This window comes from Homalodisca vitripennis, chromosome X (assembly GCF_021130785.1).
Source record: "Homalodisca vitripennis isolate AUS2020 chromosome X, UT_GWSS_2.1, whole genome shotgun sequence".
NCBI lineage: Eukaryota > Metazoa > Arthropoda > Insecta > Hemiptera > Cicadellidae > Homalodisca > Homalodisca vitripennis.
In genome coordinates, this window is record NC_060215.1 from 27,464,121 (window position 1) to 27,488,725 (window position 24,605).

At 33.1% G+C, this 24,605-nt stretch overlaps 1 protein-coding gene across 4 annotated transcripts in view; it reads left to right on the top strand.

Moving 5' to 3' along the window:
• LOC124368832 (eukaryotic translation initiation factor 4E transporter-like) overlaps positions 1–24,605 on the top strand; it is a 99,355-nt gene that overhangs the window by 15,522 nt on the left and 59,228 nt on the right. For 2 of the 4 annotated variants that reach the window (XM_046826248.1, XM_046826249.1), the window contains 2 exons: positions 20,777–20,880; positions 22,765–22,838. In XM_046826248.1, coding sequence (XP_046682204.1) covers positions 20,777–20,880; positions 22,765–22,838 — 178 coding nt within the window. Of the gene's footprint in view, positions 1–17,274; positions 17,537–20,776; positions 20,881–22,764; positions 22,839–24,605 lie in introns of those variants that run through there. The other 2 variants (XM_046826246.1, XM_046826247.1) reach the window with 2 other exon arrangements.

Genomic DNA, 24,605 nt, shown 5'->3' on the forward strand with positions numbered 1-24,605 from the left:
TTCCAAAAAACAGAATTAAGGAGGTTTTCTGGTTCAGGTGGAAGAAGCGTGTGGAATACGCTTCCAACCCCATTGTTCTGGGTGTAGTTGATTACCAAGCCACACACCTGAACGTAGTAATATACATGATAAAACTGTTGGTGAGCGGAAGCCGCGGTTGGAGGAAGGCTGGCTAATTGCACACGTTTTTATTACATGTTTGTTTTGCAAAAGATAAGTAACGTAATTTATCTATGGAAATAAATTTTGGAGCTCCATGTAAAGACAGAAGAAAGCGAGTTTCTGGTGAAGAGTTGATATCTTTGAAAGCTTGTACACATGTAATAAAATTTTCTTTTTCAAACAATTAAAAAATTGTTGTTTTAAACCTTCGAAACATTACTGATGTTGTATCACAGCCAGTCATAGCATGTAAAAACTGTATATGATTGAACCGATTGATTATCTTCCTGAATAATTGCTGCCGCAGTTGATAGGACCTTCAATTGCTCTTCTTTGCCTTTAGGTTTTTTTTACTCCAAGCTTGATTGATAATATCATAATAATTAGCAAGAAAACATACAATGTTAATTGTCCTAATTTATGAGTAATAATGACTCTATTACCATAATTTAACTTCAATCATAATTTAATTTTTCTATTATCAGCACTTACGTTTTTACATATATTTTCTAATTCGTCTAACGTAAACTGGCAGTCATCACCTCTTTCAATATATGAAAATATTTCCCCCATGGTGAGATATAATGCTTCATCTTGAGGACGGCCGACTTAGCCTCCAGTGGTCGGCATAAAAAATTATACAAAGCAATCATTATGGTACTTAGCTTCAGCAGTAACTAAATCGTGTTCAAACCCGATGCGAGCAACAATAGTTTTTGCGGTGTCATCAGAACGAGACTGAGCTGCTTTCATAACTGAGTCTTTAAATGAATGAGTTATAACGTTACAAATTTTACGACGAGATTTCTGTGCTTGTTTCTTTTTGTATTCCTCACTCAACTTGTCGGCGCAAAATAAATAACAATTTTTAAAAGAAAAATATGACTCACTTACATGTGCTATAGTACGAGGAGGACTTTTTGAGAGGTACTAGCTTATTCCTCTTTATGTTGCTGTTTTGCTGCTGCAATTGTACTCTTTCTATTGTATTGTTTGTGACACTGCACATGATTTGTCGCTGAATTTACATTCTTCAAGTAATCAGTAAGTTTATTCCTCCCTTAAATTAGTGATGGGATAACCGAATGGATTTTATAACCGACTAACCAGTCAGTTATTTTTCTCGTTAATCGGTTATTTTAGTCGAATGAATAACCGATTACCTTTTTAATTCAAACCACATTTTAGTACACAATTTCAGAGTTTATTTACAGATAACAATTACACCTAAACAATTAGCCTAATGCTCTGCTTAACTTACTCTCAATATAACGCATTTCATTTTTTTATTTAAATAAAACACTATTATTCACGAAACACCTTAACCATAACACCTACACAATTATTTTATTTATGTGTTATAAAAAAGTCATACATTTAATGTTTGATAAAAGAAGATATTCTATTGGAGATAAGTAGGTAATGTTTGCAATATAGCATAAATAAATAAAAATTAAAACCTGTCTTCAATTATTGTGTTTGAGATTTATTTCAAGACATTTTAACTTTTGCAAATCAATTTACAGCTAAGAGTACATTACAAGAAAACTAAATTGGTAAGTTATAAAGAAATTATTAATATATATTAATATAATATACAAGTTAATGTAATAAAAAAGTTATTATATAATATAAATAAAATAAGTAAGTTATGAGTTTCATTATTTATGTTAAAACATAATAAAAGCGATTAATGTATCATTATTGAAATAAAAATTACTTATGACAAGATGAAACAATAGTTGGATTATAAAATAAGTATACAGACAAATTGACAACTGAAATAATCCTGGAATGTAGCAAAACAGAGTGCGTTATGTTTTACATCTTATAATATTTTATATAGAACCATACACAAACGAAACGCTTAACGAAAAAATTAAAAAAACATTTGGTATTTACATCAATGACTAATTAAAACATATAAAATACACACACACAAATCATATTACACTGTCATGAAAAACATGGTTACAAACTATTTAAAATTAATGTGACTAGCTCCGGTAGAAATTGTACGAAAACCCGGTTTGAGTTCGGACCTGAATATACCATCAAAAAATTCCAACCAAACCCCAACCGGCTGAGCCGTATTTGAAAACGAAATTCTGTAGTATTATTACTTCTTTCTGTGCATACATTTTAGTCATAACATTTTAAAATATTATATTATCATATAACATCTATAACACTACAAAATGATTACCGTTCAAATTGCAAAATTATAATTAATTTTAATTACGAATCGCCAAAGTTATCCGAAAGGTAATCGCTAAAGTACGATATTTGAGTAATAAAAATAACTTATTATAATAAAAGAGCAATTAATGTATAGACTGTCTGCACAATCAGTTAACTTATTGAAATTAGTAGGTAGAAAAATGTATCTAAAGACTAATTTAAAATAACCGATCAGAATAAACTACTAGTTCAAATATGGAGCAAGTCTGCACAACCAGTTAACTTATAGAAAATTAATCTAAAGACTAATTTAAATAACTGATCAAAATAAACCACTAGTTCAAGTATAGACTGAGTCTGCACAGTCAATTAACTTGTAGAAAATTATTCTGTAGAAAAACTAATATAAAGACTAATTTAAAATAACCAATCAGAATCAACGACTAATTCAATATAGACTAAGTCTTCACAATCAGTTAACTTACAGAAAAATTAGTCGGTAGAAAAACTAATCTAAAGATTAATTTAAAATAACCGATCAGAATCAACGACTAATTGAAATATAGACTAAGTCTTCACCATCAGTTAACTTATAGAAAAATTAGTCGGTAGAAAAACTAATCTAAAGATTAATTTAAAATAACCGATCAGAATCAACGACTAATTCAATATAGACTAAGTCTTCACTCAGTTAACTTATAGAAAATTAGTCGGTAGAAAAACTAATCTAAAGACTAATTTAAAATAACCGATCAGAATCAGCGACTAATACAATATAGACTACACAATCAGTTAACTTACAGAAAAAATTAGTCGGTAGAAAAACTAATTTAAAATAACCAATCAGAATCAACGACTAATTCAATATAGACTAAGTCTTCACAATCAGTTAACTTATAGAAAAATTAGTCGGTAGAAAAACTAATATAAAGACTAATTTAAAATAACCAATCAGAATCAACGACTAATTCAATATAGACTAAGTCTTCACTCAGTTAACTTATAGAAAATTAGTCGGTAGAAAAACTAATATAAAGACTAATTTAAAATAACCAATCAGAATCAACGACTAATTCAATATAGACTAAGTCTTCACTCAGTTAACTTATAGAAAATTAGTCGGTAGAAAAACTAGTCTTAAGACTAATTTAAAATAACCGATCAGAATCACCGACTAATTCAAGCATAGACTAAGTCTGCACAATCAGTTAACTTATAGAAAAATTAGTCGGTAGAAAAATTAGTCGACTAATTTAACTGGATGCAGCAAAAATAACCGACTAATCGGTTAAATTAAAATAACCGAACTAACCAGTTATTTTCATTCAGTTATTCCCACCACTACCTTAAATACTCCCGTTAAGTAACGTCTTCATGCTGCGATCAACAATTACACATTCACTTGAAGATAAAAGTTTAGTGCAAATAAAACACTATTGCGACATATTTTCAACAAAAAGTGAATACAGCACAAACTTTAGCAGAGAATATTTGAAATAACTACATGTTTTCACTACGAAGAAATTTTAGAGACTAACGGTGATTTAGGTGCGACCTCAGAAAAGCAGGTAGACGGAACGGGCACTCGAACAATGGAATGACAGGCAGATGTTGTTCAAAGGGCACATGGTCCCTTAAAATTAGGTTCTCCGTTTTTTTAATATCATATTCTAAGAATTATCAGTCAATATGAATGTATTAGTCACGCAGACTTATAGTTTTACATGTATTACACGCCCAATGGTATCATAGGCAGCTTAGTCATGCTTATTATGGACAATACAGTGTAAGAAAGTTTGTAATTGTTTTTTCTCAAAAATGGTTAGTGTTATGAAAAAAGGTATAAGGAGCATTTTTGTAGATAATTGCATGATCTACAATTTTGGTTTGTCATATGTTTTCATAAACCTAACCGTTTCGCTGAAAAGTTCAAAAAACCTATTTTTGTGAAATTTGACCATGAATAAAAAATTTTGCAGACATGGGATCGATGGGGACTTTTCACAATTTCATAACAATGGTGTCCCTAACATCTATGCAAATTTTCAGCTTTCTGGGAATTAATGCAAAGTTACCCCTATTTTTTGGCTAAATTGACCGGACTATACTGTATTTAACCCTTACGTTGAGTGCAACTATGACACGCAAGAAATTCTGTGACGATTTATCGCTATCACCTCTCCTTAGTTTTTATCTTTGTGTCTTTGGATGTGTTGACAAAACATTGTTTAAACCTAATAACTTTCCCTTGGGTGACGTTTGAAAAATATATCTATCCAATATGGGAAAAAACAAAGACAACACATTAATACCAAAACAGCGCTACTGTGGGGCAGACTGCAGTCCAGCATTGTGGGTCAGGGGTCTGCGGTGGACGAACTTTCGGTACAAGACAATGATTTCGCCGGTACACAAGATCAATCCATCTGACACTTTATGAAATACTTTCATCTGAACTCTACTTAATTAATTTATCCTTTTAGGGAGGGGGACAAGCCTAAGAATATCGTGCTATTTGAAAGTAATTTACAGAGATTCAGGGAAATGAATATATTTAAAAAATTCCAATTACCATCTCCCTTTAAATAATGCAAATAGTAGACTATAAAATGAATTTCCAGAATGTATTAAATGTACGTAATATGTATGGATATATTTATATTTATAGAGAATCTGTTTATTTACAACACAAAGTACGACATATAGATCAAACAAAAATTAGCGATCGCCTGTTTTCCGCTGAGCAGCTAACGTCCATGTATGACAAATATAGACATAGAAATATGAACATCAATTTAAATATTATTTATAAACCACATTATTTTGTTATTACATGTTTCTGAATAGTTCTTATACACAAAGAACTACAAAAACAGGTTGTACCAATCGGTAATTCACATACTGCCGATCGCTTTTGTCCGCGAATAGACATAACAGACTCTGGACGATGCACCAGAATAAATGTAAAAAATACTAATTATAGCCAAAATATTATTTGTTAACTACAGTAGTTTGTACTTTTCTTATCTATCTACATTTTTTATTCGGAGAGTACAAACATGTTTTAGTAATCAGTAGTACTGCCGATCAGTAGTAGTCCGTGAAAAGATATATTTTTGAATTCGAGATTCAGCTATCTCATATCAGTCGTTTTGTATTATTGTGAAATCGTGATTTTTCAAACATATTTAAGCACTTCTGTTAATATCAGAATCGAGTGAAAAGAGCCGCGGTATCAAGTATCGGAAACAATCCGTCCCTAATAAAAATTCCAGGGATGTTATAAAAATTCACCATATCCACTCATCTGAAATTCAGGCATATAATACATGCTTTTCCAGATTCTCATTGTTGGTGGTAGCCCTGGTTAAAGTTCCCTGAAAGTATCGTGGCTCTATATATATCCCACTGACGGCCAATGCATGAAGAATGTATCAGAAAGTTCTGCTACGAAAGTTACTAAAGTGCAGTTAGATCGCAATCTGTAGATTAAGAACATAGACTCCAGTATAGAACAGTATCTTCTATAGTTACACCTAGAATACGAGCGCAACTAATGTCATAGATTACCGGCTCTTAAATATTTTAATTACTGGCTCTTTTTTTTTTTTTTTTTTTTTTTTTTTTTCTTTTGGGATATTGGGGTGGATTCCTAGATCCTCACACGTCAACCTGAGCTTATTGTGTGCCCCTTTGATGTTAGAGGGGTAAGCCTATCTTCGTGCCCTTAATTAGGCTAAGAAGCTTTTCCCCGATACTAGCATCTGGTTCGTCGCCTGGTTGTTTATCACCGAAAAAGAGCCCTTCTCCTTGCTCCCAGTCTCTCACAGTCCAGTATTATGTGTTTTGCAGTCTCTTCAGACTTATTGCAGAGTCTACACTCCGAGTCCTCATTTCGTAAACCTAGAGTGTTTAGGTGTTTCCTGAAGTGGCCGTGTCCAGTGATCAAGGCAATCACTTGCTTAACCCGATCCCTCCCCAGCCCCATCAGCCATCTGGTGAATCCGGAGCTAGAATCGGCAAGCAGTCTTTTGCCGAGTGCTTGTCCTTGGTGACTCTGCCACCGCAAGCGGTGTGTCTTCCTGGACCATTTGTTTATACTTTGATAAGCGGCTGACTTGCTTATACCACAACTCGGTTCTGGACCGGTGTAATGGCATGCTTGCTCCGCTTTTGGCAAGCCTGTCGGCGCATTCGTTGCCACCTATGCCTGTGTGGCCCGGTACCCAACCAAGACGCACACAGTTGCGTGATCCAAGCTTGCAGAGAGTGTTAAAGCACTCCCACACAAGCTTGGATGAAATGCTGTTGGAGTCAAGAGCTTTAAGAGCTGCCTGACTGTCTGACATTATACAGATGTTCATTTCCTGGTACCTTCTGGTGAGGCCTAGGTTGGCACAGGCTAGGATACCATAGATTTCGGCTTGAAATATGGAGCAGTTCCGACCCATACTGGCTCTTAATGCAAGAATAGAATCACGACAACACAACTAAAAGTAAATAAACACACGTCGCTTGTCACAACGTGTTCGTTAGTCATGGACTACGAAACAACATAACATAAGGCTCCTTTTACACGTTGAAATATTTGGTTTGAACAGTTTGAATCATCCGACTGATTGTCACATGTGCAGAGAAATCGTTCAGGTAAGTAGTTAATCAGAGAACTGACGAGATTTCCAGCCGTCGTCCAACAAATCGACAAAAATTTATGTGCGTGGTTGATTCGGTCTGCAGGCCATCTGTAGATTGCCGACAACATTAAGCACGTGTTTTACACTGGTAAGTAAAGCTTTGAGAATTTGCACAACTACTGTTGCATAATGTGAAAAAGACCTGACTGTTCACACACGGCAGTGATGTCTCAGCAATCTTTATAAATGAAATTTTAATAGACGAGACTGATCACCAGTTCTTATGCATCAGTTTCGATAGAGGATTTTTTATTAAAAAGCGCGGGTATTTATCAACATGGATATTTACCCTGATTGATAATTACCTGCGTAATTTACATCCCTGTTATAACATGTAATATAAATTACAGGATTAGAAATATATAAATATTTTATATTTTACTCAGATACAATTGTGTTGTATACAAACGGACTAAAATTTTCTAAATAATTCAGAGTTAGATTGGAATGTCCAACTTTCAAGCAGTGCACTTTTATAACGAAAATTGTAAAATTCCCTTCAAGCGGCTTCTATAAAAGATGTAGGAAAACCAGGAAGTTATTTGGTTTTGAGAGAACCTCTATTAGGACTTGATACCTGGCATGTTTTGTATAACCAGTTGTTATTATAATTATAGTGAAAGCATATATTTCTGATGGATTAATCAATCTTCTGATATAAATACGGTATGCCTTTGTAGATTTGATGTAATACTGAACTATACCTGTGCCTTAATATCTTGCAACAGGTAGTTGCAATAAACTTACTGGCATGTGTATTAAACTATTTAGATAGGTATGAAAAAGTTTGAACTATTAATTTCGAGGTTATTAGTACCTCAGGACTATTGTTTTAGCTCATAAAGTAAATAATTATGGCTATAGAAATTACCATTAGCATTAGCTTTTGTAACCTCTACCCTATTACTTTTCATAATTTGCTTCAATGTGCACTTTTGATATGCACACTAACCTATGTTTGGTACGCTATATTATCTATAGCCAGAACCTACACTATAATTATAAATATTCAAATCCAGTGATAACCATAGACCAAGATTACCTGTTTCAGCTGTGATTGACATCTTGGACACTAGTAGTCTATTCTGTTATCTTGGACAGGTATCTTGAATACTGGACAGACGAGATAACTATTTAATATTAACTGAAATATTCTTTAATAATACTTTACTATATTATGATTGATACATTATATTCACTTATAATAAATCAAATCACTTTTTATTCTCTATATCAAAACGTAACCTTACTTCTCTTGGTATAATGGCTGAATGTTTCCCGCTTACTGCGTTCGCGCCGTATCACACACACCTGTGCTATAAGAGTGACAGTGGTGGGCGGTGGCGCAGGTCTTGACGTCTTCGGGGCGGTTCAGCGCAGACGTGTAGGTAACGCCAGCCACACGTCTAGTTACGCTGATCATCAAATTAAGGGATTTCATAAATAATATTGGTCAGATTTACCAGTAAATAATTTGTGAAATGTAAAACATAATGATCAGCTGTTGCCCGCAGAGGTGCATTAACTAACACATATAATATAAGAACTTTTAAGTAAAAAATTATGACCGCGTTGTGTTCTTACTTTTAGTTGTGTAACCAGGACTACAGCTTTGTGTGAATATTTAATCAAAATATGTTACGAAATCAATGCATACGAATTGCTTCATCAGTTAGATGTATAGGAAGTTCTCTGGCAGTTTTAGGATTTACTAAACGGTTTTTTAAACTTCTGTGTTACATTTCTGTGTTTTATACGCGCGCAATTTTGATAGAAATGATACTGAGAAATGTAACAGTATTAGCGAGTGAAATTTAATCAATGTTAAGAAATCAAAAGAAAATGTTTATAATTATACAACCAGCAGAGTATAGGCGTTGAACGTTTATGCTTTCCTTGCTACTACAACACTAACTGCTCTCATTATGAACAAAAACGCTAACATTATCGATATGCTTGGCACAGCAAATTGTTAACATACAATGAACGCGATTAGTACGTTGTAAAGATCAAAATAACTATTACTGATCACCCGTTTAATGAGATGACCGGTAGGCGTTAATTTACCATTTACTCATTTTGTCTCTCTGTTGTATTGCCTCCCCTATGCGATGCAGATGGACTCGTCTTTCCGAGAAAAAATACCAAGCGCGAGTCTTCTTGGGATGTACCGTCTGTCTGCTGTTACAATTGCAGTATCAAAACTATGTCATGTAGTTTGACTACGAGTCTATTATACTTGTTAAGACTCCCCACCCCGTCTCTCATTAATGTGGTTTGGTTGTAGGAGGATTTTATTTTCTCAGTTGGGGAGGGGAGTTAAACACGCAGGTGATTTTAGCATCGGAACTAATTGATTTCTATTTTTCTGCAACACATTGTATAATTCAGCCAAGCCAAAATTCATAATCTAAATTTGAATTAGGATTTTTTAATGCCATACCTTGTTCATCCCCATAATTTTAAAATTTTATTTAGAGACTTATGAATTGGAAGCTATGTGTAATAATTAGTTTAACGAACAATTGTAGTAACAATGACTATAACTCCTGTATATTGTTTTACACAACAAATTATTTTTTGAAAACTAATATACGTATTAATTTAAAAAGTATTTTGGGTGCCATCCCATATATATATATATATATATATATATATATATATATATATATATATATATATATCGGTCTGTTACGGAATCGTTTTATAAAACTGATACGTTGCAACCAAAACATTCCAATGGGGAGATTCGTTAACTTCTATTTTGGCGGGTATTTTATGCTCCCTAACCCACCCTGTGAGTCAGCCCCCCGAAATAATTTTCTATATACGCTACTGGCATATTTATGTTTTAAACTTACAATAACGTCGTATATTCGTAATTTTGCGTCGGTCGGCGTTATTGGTTCTGTACGGCCCTAGTCTATATGCATCCATGAACATCATTATCACAAAGTGTTAAAAAAAGAAAAAAAATTAAGACGTATTTATGCTTAAAATAATATATAAATGCACATATCAACCGAATACACAAATTTAAAACTATAACTTAAGAAATTAATAATTTGATCAAAATTTAAAACATTAAAAGCTCAATGACCAGGAAGGAACCGAATTAAAACTTCAAGATCAAGGAAGTAAAATTACAATATTTCTATATTTAAAAATTAAGAACTCTAAAACGTTAGTTTTGGGTCCTTTATTTTAAACATGTACAGAGGGAGGGTCTCCTATTATAGAGGACCACAACTCACAAGTCCCTTTTCCTGGAATATTTTGACTGTTTGAGGTGCCCCTCAAATCGTCTTTGAACCTATCACAGGGTTAATATTTCCCGATGTTTCCTGTTTCCTAATTTGCCTTTGTATTTGTGTGAATAATTTTGTTGGAATACAGATCTTACACAGTAACCGAACAGGTGTGCAGGTTCAATACAAACGCCAATTCCAGGAACACAACTCAGAATTTCACGTACTGCAGTGAAACTACCTCAAGCATCAACCATATACTAAAAATAGAGTTTAACTTAATTAGGGAATCTGATATTCTTACTATTCGCCAACTTTTTTTTAAAAGACGTACATTTACCTCAATTTAAACACAATCTTTTCAGAAATTACCCACCATCATGATATTAGTAAGATATGCGCATAATGTAAGGACTGTTACTTTACAGTTACGCAAAGAGTATTCTACAACAAACCCAATCTATATCTCCAACATGCTATATAGAAATATGCGTGTTCATCATAATAGCTGCACTCTCTTTGAACCACCCTCTTTGCCTTTTTTCAAAAATAGAGTGATACAATGGCTACTCCAATTAGGTATCACACAAGCAGAGTCCATTATATCTGCAGATTACCGAGCGACCTGACCTGCAACACCCATCCTCAGGCACTTTCTAATATAACACCCGACTACTAGACTACTACTAAACTATACTACTACTACACAACCATTCAAACTAGACGCTACATTAGTACACACACTACTATACTATTATTACATAGAACCATGCTGACTTGATCTCCCCTGGGCCAAGCACAATGATGTGATGCCGTTGCATTATTATAGACTCGCCTTCGGCTCGCTGGGGGCTACGGCCCCAGGCCCCATAAGTAAGTGCTTAAAAATTCGGAAATAAGAGGTATTTGGTGATTGGTTAAATTCGGATATAAGGTTTCCAAATTTAATGTTCCTTGCTATATCCGTTCTCGAGAATCGTACGTATCGTAATGGTTCGCTAACGTTCAGCCTAATGACGTGTGATATATAAAAATAATTAATGGTTTTCGTGGAAAAATTAAGTGACGTGTGAGAAAAATTAGGAACAAGAAGAATTTGGTGATAACTTAAGTCCGAGAGATTAGGTTTACCATGAAGTGAAAAGTAGACCGTAGTCTGTTTAATTTTCCGGATTTACCGAAACTTTGGACTGAGGGCGTTTTATGGCTTAACCATTACAGATACGACAAAAAGTGACTGGACCTTTCTTGTCAGAAATTTAATTTTGTCTACCCTTGGATTTGAATTACGACCTTAGGTTTAGGCGGTACAGAGCTTGGGAGCAAAGACTGCACTGGTCAGCCCTTCTGATTTTTAGAGCAACTTCAATCAAGAACTTTATGACTTTCTAGTGATTAAACGGACTAATTTAGAATTGTGCAAAATTTCAAGTTTCTAGCATACCAGGAAGCGGATTAGACTCTGTGTACTGAGTAAGTCTACCATAGTGAGTTGAGACAAACTGTGTCATTACATGAAGAGTATTTCATCTAAGTCAGTAATAATTACCAGATTATTACATTAACGAGGGGGTTTAATTTATTAAAGAGTTTATCTGGCCATACCAGGAAATCCCCGGGAGGGAGGGAGGGTTAATGTTATTGGGGGGGGGGTTAAAATGAACGCGTGTTACTTTTCTGGAGAAGTGTGTGTGTATGCTATGAGTATATGCGTACAGTAATTTTTATCAAAATAAAACGTTGATCAGGGGATTTAATTTACTTAAGAAATTATCATTCCATACCAGAGTGTTGATAATGAATCACTATTTCATTAAATGATTTAAAAAGGAGTCTGGCCCTCTCTACTATTGACGCTTCGCTAACGCTCAGCCAACACCCAATGTGGGGTTGTATTCACTCGTTAACCTAGCAATACAATTGCAATCTGAATCTGGAATGAATTTCACAAATTGTAGTCGCTTCCAAATTAGAACTCCTAAAATTGCCAATTACGACAAATATTTTACTATTGAGAGCGATTTTCGGGCTTACGGAAGGATATGCGACAAAAAGCTATTGGACCTCTTTTGTACACCTCACAATTTTATATTAAAGAATAGTTTTAGATTTAAACTAGGACCAAAGGTTCAACCGCTATCGACTCCAGAAACAAAATTCTCACGGCAAAATTACAAAATATTAGCATTTATTAGGCAAACCGATGGAGATAGAGCAAAAAATTACTAAACCTTTTTTGTAGATCTTATTATTTTGTGTAGATAATCCAATTTTTATTCTGTGCTACAGTTAAAGTTTTGTCCGCAATAAAGTCCAGAAAACAAAATCTCACGTAAAACTTGAAAAAGCAATACTTTAAAACGCGTTTTGCGGCCAAACCACTGAGGATAGGTCTAAATGTTGCTAAACCTTTTTTGTAGATCACGCAATTTCCTAAATCTCATTGAAAATTTATTTTGAGCTACAACCAACCGTTCAGCCGCTATTGAGCCCGGAAGGTAAATTTTAAAGTGAAAATTACAAAAATGTTCCACATACTCTCGTTTTATGGCCAAACCAATGGAGATAGAGCAAAAGGTCACTGGATCTTTTTTGTAGGCCACTTTATTCTCGACGAACGATTCTTCGTCAGATTGCAGCTAGCTCTAACGGTTCGCCCGCTATCGTGCTTCATAGACAAGCCTGCAAGGGTAAAAAAAGGATACAGTTCGCGAATTTTTTGAGGGGTTTTAAAAGTAACAAAATCCAGTTTTCAGACTGTTTCCCGGAATTTTTGGGTTAGAATTTGTATACCCTATCAGTCAGTCAGTTACATATGCGGCTGTATAGGATATGGGATAAACTAACACTAAATCGTGTTTTATTAATTTTTTTACTAAAATTAACAAAGCCAGCTCTCATAATAGAATCGTATTTTTCTTTCTTTTATTTTCAATTATCAATTTTATTTTAAACATTCTAGCACATTCTTTTTTAATGCTATTAAAGTTCTTCATTTTAAGTTATCGTGGCGGATGATCAACCGAAGCGTGCGCACAGGCTGAATGCCCATGCAGGCTTTATTCCTTATTAATTATATGGAGTATATCTTAGCTAGATAACTAGTAAAACTATTGTTTTCATAATAATTCTATTTAGTGCATTGCTGTTGTATCTTTTAAGTGTATTTCGTGTACAGTTGCTGGAATAAACATTCATCCATTCATGAGGACGTTCAATGTGAAACCTCGAACACATTCACGCCCTCACGTTTGGTAGTAATACTTTGGGGGGGGGGGGGGCATTTTAAACATTATTTATGCACTCTTAACTACTTTTGAATTTTCCTTTTCTATTTATACTCTTTTCATATTAAACAATAGCGTTTTTGCTGTAACTTTTAGTTTGGTTAAAGTATAGTTCGAGATTTCTTCCCAATGCTCAGTAAGAATGTTATACGAAATTCTCCCATAATGCTACAACCAAAGTAAACGTATTTAAGGTTTAACATCGTTGTAATCGTGCTGCCTAAACTAGAGATAGTCTAGGCTTTAGTAATATTTATTTTGATAATACAAGATCGAATCAAAACTTTTTAGTACCCATTGCACACATGCGTTTTGCGTTTAGACAAGAATAACATTATTTTGTGGAGAGTAGTTTGTAGACCATCCTCAAGCAACATACAACCGCGGCGGGATTTTTAAGAATAACATTGAACCTTGGTAAAAACCGGTTTACTAATGCTAACCGATTCTTCCATCTGGGCAAAATGAATATAACCTTTATTTCAAGTTGCGTAATTTACGCATCGCGTTAAAAACCACTAGAGTGATCTAGAGAATTCTGCACTTCTCAGTTGAGTTGATATGAGCGATGCATTCGGTAGAGTTCGAAAAGGGGGGAGCGACCTAGGCAAGCTGCCCCAGTTGTATACTGAAACTGCGATAGTACCTCAGCCACGGTCTACGTTTACTTGTATTATAATATATAATTGCGGTGAAAATATATTCTATAAATGTTTTAATGTGACTAAATGTAGAAATGGTAATGTTATAATTATATTTAATATTTATGGAGAGCCTAAATGTTGCCCCTGGCACCACCAACTTTAGAAACGGCCCTGGCTACAGTTACTTAAATATTACTAGGACGTTCTACTTCAATGAATAAGTCTGCAGTTATATCTTTCTCTAATGTTAACACTTCTGGTTCATTAAAACTTACATCTTGCTCTGAATAATATCCTCGTTGATAAGACAGCGTTCAGAATAAATCTCTAGTTATAATTACATGAATAAAACATAAGTTATTCACAGTAGCTTAAACAGGGATATTTGCCTTGATGGGGGATGGGGGTATGACATGAGGTTCTGTCTATATGAAGGTTTGGGTGTACTCCTTTAATTGACAGCTCTGGCCGTTCTATGCCATAGTAAAATACTAATAGCTTACTGTTGAGCAAACTATTAGTACTATTACTACTACTATTACTTGACAGCTCTGGCCGTTCAATGGATAATACAATACTAATAGCTTACTGTTAAGCAAACTATTAGTACTATTACTACTACTATTACTTGACAGCTCTGGCCGTTCTATGCATAATACAATACTAATAGCTTACTGTTAAGCAAACTATTAATACTATTACTACTACTATTACTTGACAGCTCTGGCCGTTCTATGCATAATACAATACTAATAGCTTACTGTTAAGCAAACTATTAGTACTATTACTACTACTATTACTTGACAGCTCTGGCCGTTCTATGCATAATACAATACTAATAGCTTACTGTTAAGCAAACTATTAGTACTATTACTACTACTATTACTTGACAGCTCTGGCCGTTCTATGCATAATAAAATACTAATTGCTTACTGTTAAGCAAACTATTAGTACTATTACTACTACTATCACTTGACAGCTCTGGCCGTTCTATGCCATAATAAAATACTAATAGCTTACTGTTAAGCAAACTATTAATACTATTACTACTACTATCACTTGACAGCTCTGGCCGTTCTATGCCATAATAAAATACTAATAGCTTACTGTTAAGCAAACTATTAGTACTATTACTACTACTATTACTTGACAGCTCTGGCCGTTCTATGCATAATACAATACTAATAGCTTACTGTTAAGCAAACTATTAGTACTATTACTACTACTTGACAGCTCTGGCTGTTCTATACCATAATAAAATACTAATAGCTTACTGTTAAGCAAACTATTAGTACTATTACTACTACTATTACTTGACAGCTCTGGCCGTTCTATACCATAATAAAATACTAATAGCTTACTATTAAGCAAACTATTAGTACTATTACTGCTAATATTACTTGACAGCTCTGGCCGTTCTATGCCATAATAAAATACTAATAGCTTACTGTTAAGCAAACTATTAGTACTATTACTACTACTATCACTTGACAGCTCTGGCCGTTCTATGCCATAATAAAATACTAATAGCTTACTGTTAAGCAAACTATTAGTACTATTACTACTACTATTACTTGACAGCTCTGGCCGTTCTATGCATAATACAATACTAATAGCTTACTGTTAAGCAAACTATTAATACTATTACTACTACTTGACAGCTCTGGCTGTTCTATACCATAATAAAATACTAATAGCTTACTGTTAAGCAAACTATTAGTACTATTACTACTACTATTACTTGACAGCTCTGGCCGTTCTATACCATAATAAAATACTAATAGCTTACTATTAAGCAAACTATTAGTACTATTACTGCTAATATTACTTGACAGCTCTGGCCGTTCTATGCCATAATAAAATACTAATAGCTTACTGTTAAGCCACTTGTCTTATGAACTTCACTTTGGGTGAATTGTTCTTATCCTCACAAATTATTTATGTTACAAAAAACTGTCCGTCTTATCTGTGGTGTGGACTGGCAGGCTCTCTGCAAACTTTGGTGTAGACTGGCAGGTTCACTGCAAAATGTGGTGTGGACTGGCAGGTTCACTGCAAACTATTTTTCGTCAGGCTAGGTGTCCTTACTCTATACCGTCTATGTATGTTTTTTCAGTTCTTATGTATGTAAAGGAGAACTTGCAAAGGACGACTAAAGTTAGTGACACACATAACTATATAACAAGAAATAAGACATCATATAACACAAACAAGATGCACGTTTTCAGCCACTCAATAAAGCTTTGTGTATCAAGGGATTCAAATGTACAATGCATTACCTGGAAAATTAAAAACTTTGACACCTCAAAGTTTTAAGATATCACTTAAGGAAACACCATTTCCTTAAGTTTATATTTAGGTTGCAAATTGATGACTGTCACGTATTTTGTAAAATTTCAACGACAATAAAGATTTCTGAAATTGTAAAGAGCCAAAATAACATCCTAAGCGTCATGAACCTAGAGTTCTGCGTTTAAAGTTTTGCTCTGTGAAGGAGTTTCATCCCCTGATTCCATCCCCGTTTTATTCTACTGATAATTTTAACTGTTAATAATATATTTCAAAGATTATAATAGTGTTTCTTTCACACGGGCGGCGTGCATGTTTTATAGTCCTCTTCAAAACTTAACAAAAATAGCTTGGATAATGAGTTTCGAATTAGTTTTATTCATTTGAAGAGGAGCCACGTCTACCTTTGACCGTACCGAATCAACCATGTTTTGATTGATCTATTTTAAAATATTTATGAATCAAAACAATGTTTTGAGTAACGCTTCGCTTATCATTGAATAGGTATTTTAATACAAAACAAAGCATCTTTTATTATTGACAATGGTCCTTGCTGCGTGTTTAATTTGTTGTTTTAGAAAGTATCTGTGTAGTGATAAGATGCCTGTTCCCCTCTGCGATTGTATCTCTTCACTCAAGAAGCAGTGCAATTATCTGTCTGATAGATAAGGCATGTGGCTGGCGGAGACGTGATGAACAAAACCGGTTTTGGCGTTATCGCTGTGCAAGAAAAAACAGGCCATCTTTTGATGAACTTCCGGACCCTTGCTTGGCTCATTCATTTCCATGTTAGTTAGGCAGTAGTTTCTGCACGTGTTTTATCGAGATATATTTAGTGTCGAGAATTCATTTTCCAACAATGAGTGAATCTCTTAAACCGTCTACGGATTCTGCGTACCGACGCGCAGCAAAACTTAAGGCAGCCCGGTCTGCCATAAATAACAATTATATAGAGTTTAAAAAACCGATTAGAACTCCCAACAATCGCCGACGCAATAAAGGCAAAAGGATGAAATCCGTCAGTTTCACGCGTAAGTATAACTTACTCAGCATTCATTCTTTATTCGTCAATCAGTGAATACTTAGCTCACTGTCGCTTTTTGTAAATTGCTGTGTTTATTCCAGTAGTAGATTATTTTTAAAATTGTCATGTTAACAATTGAAGATAAAGGTTGGAGGGTGGAGTACGACTGTGCATCAGATGTTTTATCCACTTTGATATTGTCAGTTCTGAACTACTAGCAATACTAGACTTACGTCAGCATTATAGGCCACTGCCACGTTTTTATTGTTGAACAGAACTTTAAATTTAGATTTCAAGATGGCTCCCTCTGCAGCAAGATATATCCAGTCTAATTAGTCAACTTTTTACAACTAAAATGTTGTAGTCAACTCATTTACAATATATTACTCATGTTGGTCCAATTAGAATTAAAATTTATTATCACTACCAAAGGTTCATTGTTACATTAATACACAATTTTTTTTAACATAAACACAATTTCTTTGCATTATATAAATGTAAAATCTATTCCAACTATAGTAAAGTTGTAGTGTTTAAAGTAATGGTTGTTACAAGTGAATTGCCTGAATATGAAATTTATTACTAAGCAGCACAATATAAGAAATGTAAATCAAACATTCAGTAGAAAATGGTGAAATAAAAATTGTTTTCCTTAGTAAAGAATTGTTATAATACTTTTACCTGTAATTTTAAACTCTAGCCTTTATAAATGTATCAAGGATTGGCCTTGTAAAAAGTTTACCAAAACAGTAAACATATTTTTGTAACAGGAAAAATTAGTCAACATTAAATACACTTTTCAGTGAAACATTATGATGTCTTTAAACATAATTAATTTTATTGTCTCTGGCAATGAGCAGAAATAAAAAACTGGGCCTGTGAATTGACAGAACTGTAATAAAATCATTTATTGAACTGATCAGTGGGCAATAAAAGGATGTTTATAGGTTTTTAAATGCTTAAAATGTTTTAATAAAAAAAAGTTTAAGGTTTCTTAAGTGGTCAGTAAATTTAAAACTTGATTTCTAATTTTATATTCCCATTGTATGATATACAGTAATGCAATAAGTAAAAGAAAAATCTAATTTTGGTTCTCAGTGGATATATCTTTTTGGGCCCACCCGAGTCAAAAAGTGGTTTTTCATCATAGCTTGGCTACTACACACGTGTATAAATATCCGCTGTGAATAAATGAACATATTCCTTTTACTCATTTGGTCTAAAAGGGGAAACATAAACATTTTGTAACACAAATACACAAATTTTACTTATAACACTTACGGTAGTGATGGGGGAATCCAGAATTTTTCAATCTCAAATACAATTCAAAATTGTTGAATCTGATAGATTTTTTTTAACCTAAGTATGATGTAAACTATATTACCAACAGTCCAATTTCTGTCATCCTTTTAAACCTTTGGAGACTGTAGGGTCAGGGGATTTGTAGAGGTTCAGAGAAACAGTTATATTTTAATAACAGTTGTTACCTTTTAATTTAATTTAATAGATTTTATCATATGGTAATTTGATAGATTATAATATGGTCTTCCAGAATATATGCTTATAATCTGCCAAAAACAGGGGTATAAATTTGTATCACTTATAAAACGTATTTTAAACTTTAAAAAGTTTGAAAAATGGCATGGTGAAAGCCAGTTCTCAGATAGTTAGATATACAGAAATACAAAGTCTAGTATGTAAGTGGATAAGGTAAACTATGTTTTGACACCGTTTATTGATATTATTGAAAGTTTTATAAATTCTTCTTCTTCTAAATTGCAAAACGTGAGTGCCTGCCTTTGCAGTGGAGAAATTGTGCATATAAGAGTAAATAGTTATATCTGATTGATTTCATTAATATACACATTAAATCAAGATAGTAACAATATCATATACTAAAATAACATTTAATTAATGATAGTGCTATCCATTATTTGTTTTATAACGAGGGAATAGTATTTTAGAACATATTTATGAACATTTCCTTTTTGGACAATTGTAACGTGCATGTATTTTTGGACTTTGTAAATGAAAAACTTCTACTGTATATTATTTATATTCTACATTAAACTTGATGGATAGAACTAAAAAATATTTTTTTTACTAAACTGTAGGTCATAATTTTAATTTTAAATTTATTTTATTTTGGTGGATTATCCTAATTTTAGTTACATTCTTATTTAAACAGCTAAATTTCTGTCACAACTGATGAAAGGACTTCCATGAAAACTAAAAACATGCAATTAACTGCGTGTAGGTGGACCATGGATGTAATCTAACTGGAAGATTTTAAAAATTCAAATTTTTAAATTTGAGGACATTTTTTGGAGCAATACATGTTTTTTATAATATAAATTCCAAAATAATATTTTAAGTTAACTACAAATGTTGAAAATTCAGAAGTTTTGAATACTATACAACTATTATTACATTATTTTTGAGAAACAGCTCAAAAATATTTTACATCAAAGGTTGACTGTTAAAAAGTCAAATCTTGTTATATTACCTCAATGTGGTGGTCTAACGAAAAATAATTTAATAATTCAAATAAACTCGTGAATTGACAAAAAAATATTGTGGTCAAAAAATGTATTTAAAAATTTATACGAAATATATTTAAAAAAAAAACATAAGCTGGATACATCATATTTAAAATGTCATTAAAAAAAATAAAAATCATATGATCTTTTTGGAAAAGCACAATATTATAAAAGAAAATTTGTGGCATATCAAATAAAAATTATGCTATTAAGTTTTTTAATGTAAAATTATGTGGCCCCCTTGTTTTTGGAAAATTATAACATTTTGATAAACGATTGTGTAGGGTTTCATATATATGTGAATCTGAATCCCCCTTTAAATGTTGAGTATCCTAAATATTCGTTAGTCCTAAAGTTACAATTTTTTGAAGCCAGATATTGACAAATAAATACGCACTGTGATCTGGAATAGATGTCTGCTAAGGGACTTGATATTGGCTACACCAAGCTTTAGTGACAATGAGAGCTTGTATGTCTCTATACTAATGGTTTTCCACAGTTTAGGTTGAAGTTTGACTTATAACTGAGCAAAAACTTTAAATATAAAAAAAAAAATGTTGAATAAATTGTTTTTTGTTCAGTGAAAATTAAAACTCCCATCAGTTCGGAAAATTCTCCTTTAGACCACTGCATAATTAATGTGTCATATCTATGTAGTATATTATTAAATTGTAACGTGGGATTTTTCATCAAAGTTTATTTTTCAGTGGATGTGGAGATGACAGGACAGTCAGGCCAGGAGACAGAAGGCTCTCATTCCTCGTCTCATTCCCAAGTCACCATGAAGAAGCCGGAACGCCAGTATTCCAGGGTACATTCTATTTTAAGGCTGTGATCATTGTTTATAAAAAACGCACATAACGATCCTAACTCTTCCTCCTACTATCACCTCCATTATAGCTTAAGTTTTCTCTTCCTTAACTTGTTACAAAAACTTGTTTGTTTAAAATTAATTTGATCTAAATAGAAAATTTCTATCATAACAAACCTTACATTGAATTTGACATAATTACAATTATGAAGGAATATCATGTGCAAGTAAATTTATAGGCTAGAACAATGGGGAAAAAATAGTTTTCTTAGTTGTTTGAGCAAAATCATCCGGGAATTGTATTTGGATAATTTTAGACGTATTCAAATAAATCCTCATATTTTATCAGCTATAAATATTCCCAGTAATCCGGTCTTGCTTTGACTGGAAATAACATTTTGTAAAATATGAGATGGAATCAAGAACGTGTTGGGATTGCTACCTATAACCTAACTTCAAGCAGGGGATTGTTGATGGAAACATTCCTCTTTTTGGAGTTGGCAGCATTGCTGGTGAAAGTGCTAAGCCATCTGGCACTCGATACGTTGTTACCAGTGGAAGCTACAGTTTAGTATGAGATATAACTGTTGTTATTTATTAGATTTTTTTGCTCTGTTATTAGTTTGCATTCAGTAGACTGGATTTTGTCTTGACGATCAAAAAGAAAAGAACTCATATAATCAAATTACGCAATTACGCTATCAGTTGGAGTATATATATTTTTTTAATTTCAGAGTACAGCACTGTAATAACTACCTTAAAAGCAAAAAATGTGTATCTCTCCATGAGGAATTATAGGTGTTGAAAATAGAAATCTTTGCAGTTTTGTAATCAGCCCTGAAGAAAAAGACTGAAGATAAGAATGCACATTTTAACATAATTCAATATGATTTGAGAAAATAAAATGTTTTTGAATATAATATTACATTTTTATTACGAGATCAAATTGTCTTTATGTGATCACTTCAATTTTAAATTTTCAATTGAGACAAAATAGCAATGTTATTTGACTCTCTATTTGCTTAATGTTCTCGGAAACAACATTGTTATTAGTAATGGTTGTGGAGGTGTACTTAGTGTAAAGGTCATCTTTGATTTTTATTCAACTCTTATGAGAACAGTTTACTTCTCCTACTCTGCCTTTTACACCATTTGTATTTGTATTTCACCATCTCTGTATGATTTACCCTAATCTCTAGGGTTTCAATTGATTGGTCTCAAGCAAAAATAGAATTCTATGTTTACATTTTGTTGTAAAAACGACACTTCAAAACTTGACAAATAAACACAACAATTTTCCTTGTTAAATATTGGCTTGACTTATGTGTAAATGATGGATACAAATTGAGTACAGTCTTGTGCATGCATGTTGTGGAAATTTACTGAAATGAAAACATCCAATCATTAAATTACCGTTGAACTAATAAAAGAATTAAACTGTGCAGGTTACAGGTATTCACCAGTGTAGTGAATACTGACTGCAACCTGAGCATAACTCTGAATCATAATGTGTGGCGTGCCAGGAGGAAACACAAAAACAGTTCCAAACAATCCTAAAATAATTTACAGTCCACGAATTCTTTACTATTTTATTTAACTTGTTCATGTTTATTCAGTTATCCAGATCAAATTTGGTCCCAACGAATCTATTTTAATAATTAATGAATTTTTTTTTTATAAAAAGGAGAGGCCGATCTCCTTTTAAGCCTTATTCTGTCTCATGGGCCACAGGCCTGTGCGAGGATCAAATTCTACTGCATGTCCTGTATAGAAAAATAACAGTTTTTCTGTTATTGTTTTGGTGTGATTAATTCTAATTGCTGCCAGCTAAGTAAGTGCTTGCTTGATTATAGGGCAGTTTTAGTAAATATTTTTTGTCTGCAGGAAGAGCTGATAGAGCTGATGACACATCCTCTCTCGAGTGTCAAACACCCCTGCTTGGACTCTCCGCAGAACAAGTAAGAATATCTCCTTAGCAGATTTTGTGGTGGTGTTATAGGAGGAAAGTTTTAAACATCACATCAAACCGGTTAGGGAAGGGTTGATTCAACACGAATGCCAAGTCCGGCTCCAGTTCACCCATTACCCAGCGCAGCGTTCTAAATCCCATCTCGTTGTCAGCATTCTCATTATCACATTAGGTACACAATTAAGACAACGAGAACTTCATCTGGATAACATCTGTTTGTAGTCTAGGTGTCTGATGTCGAAACGATGTAGAGAGTTCATTTGGAGCTTCGTCGTCAACTGTTTTGGACCTCTTCAGACAGATCTTGATTTCAGATTCCAGGAGTCAAGTCTGTCACAGTGTTGCGCTGTGCTGGGTGGAGCTGAACTCGGCATTCGTTTTAAACCAGTTAGCTCACTCTGTCATTTAGTTAATATGTATGAGTGAGGGATGTGAGTAAAATATTGGTTCTTGTTACCAACTGTACAGATGTAACAGATTTAATGGCATAGTTTGAAATGCAAACACAATTGTCATAAGTTTCTATAGCTATAGAAGAAGTGAGAAATAAGCAGTTGGTGTAATCCCTAATATGTCGTCTTGTTCAATTTGTCATTTTAAATATATTTATATTACTTTGTTTGAGATTTAAAAAGTTTCATACATACAATTTTCCGGAAGACTTTTACTAACATATATTTTTTGACTCATTATCACAATCAATTAATTTTTGTTTAAAGAAAGAAGAATGAAGAATGTCTACCTGTCACAACATTCAAGGGCTGAATACACAAAAAATGCTCCCATGATAAAAGTATGTTAGCTTACATGTAAGCAGTTATTGTGTGTTCATTGTTTACACATGGGGTATGCATAACATTTACTTGCTTCAATATTTACCGTAACTCTAGTAATAAAACTGTTAATCCAGGGTGTTATACACAATATTTAAAATGAAAATGTTCACTATCAATATTATCAGTCTTTATATTTAATTTCCTGTGTAAACTGAGTTCATATTGAGTGTGCAGTCATAAACAACTTACTGTAAGATCGGGAGTCACCACAAAAGCACAACCAATGTGGTTGTTGTCTGTGTGCAAAAGTTGCACTGCTCAGACAACAACAAAGCAGATTGGTTAATACTGCCCCTGGTGTACCATATGATACCACCATTAACACAGTCCATTCAGAACTAGAACAGGAAAAGCTTCATTTGTTCCTTTTCCTGTTGAAGTGGAAACAGTATCAACCAGAGGTTCGGTGATATATATATATATATATATATATATATATATATAACTTATAGCAGAACAAAGAAAACTTTTCTGTCTTTTTTTTAACATTTAATGATTGATTCAAAACTTATTTAAAGATATAAAACAACATAATTTTATCCCAAATTTTATAACTAACTTGTGCATAAAGAAAAAACGCCAATATATTAATTTAATTAAAAATTTTATGTTTGTTTCAGAAATACATTGTTTATATGGGTTAAAAATAAATGATGTGTATTTTTATGTAAGATGTCAAAATATTTTCATTTCTGAGTTTGTTTATATAGTTAACTTGATGGATTAGATGTATTATCGACAGATGTATTATCCACCATCTGATAAAAAAAAGTTGAGAAAACCAAAAATAAAATAAAACCTAAGAACAAACCCCAATTTTATAAGAAGTTTGAATTTTACACTTTGCAACCGTATAAATTTAACAGAAATCAGATAATATTTATTTTAAAAAAGTTATGTAATAAGAAAGTATGTAAATG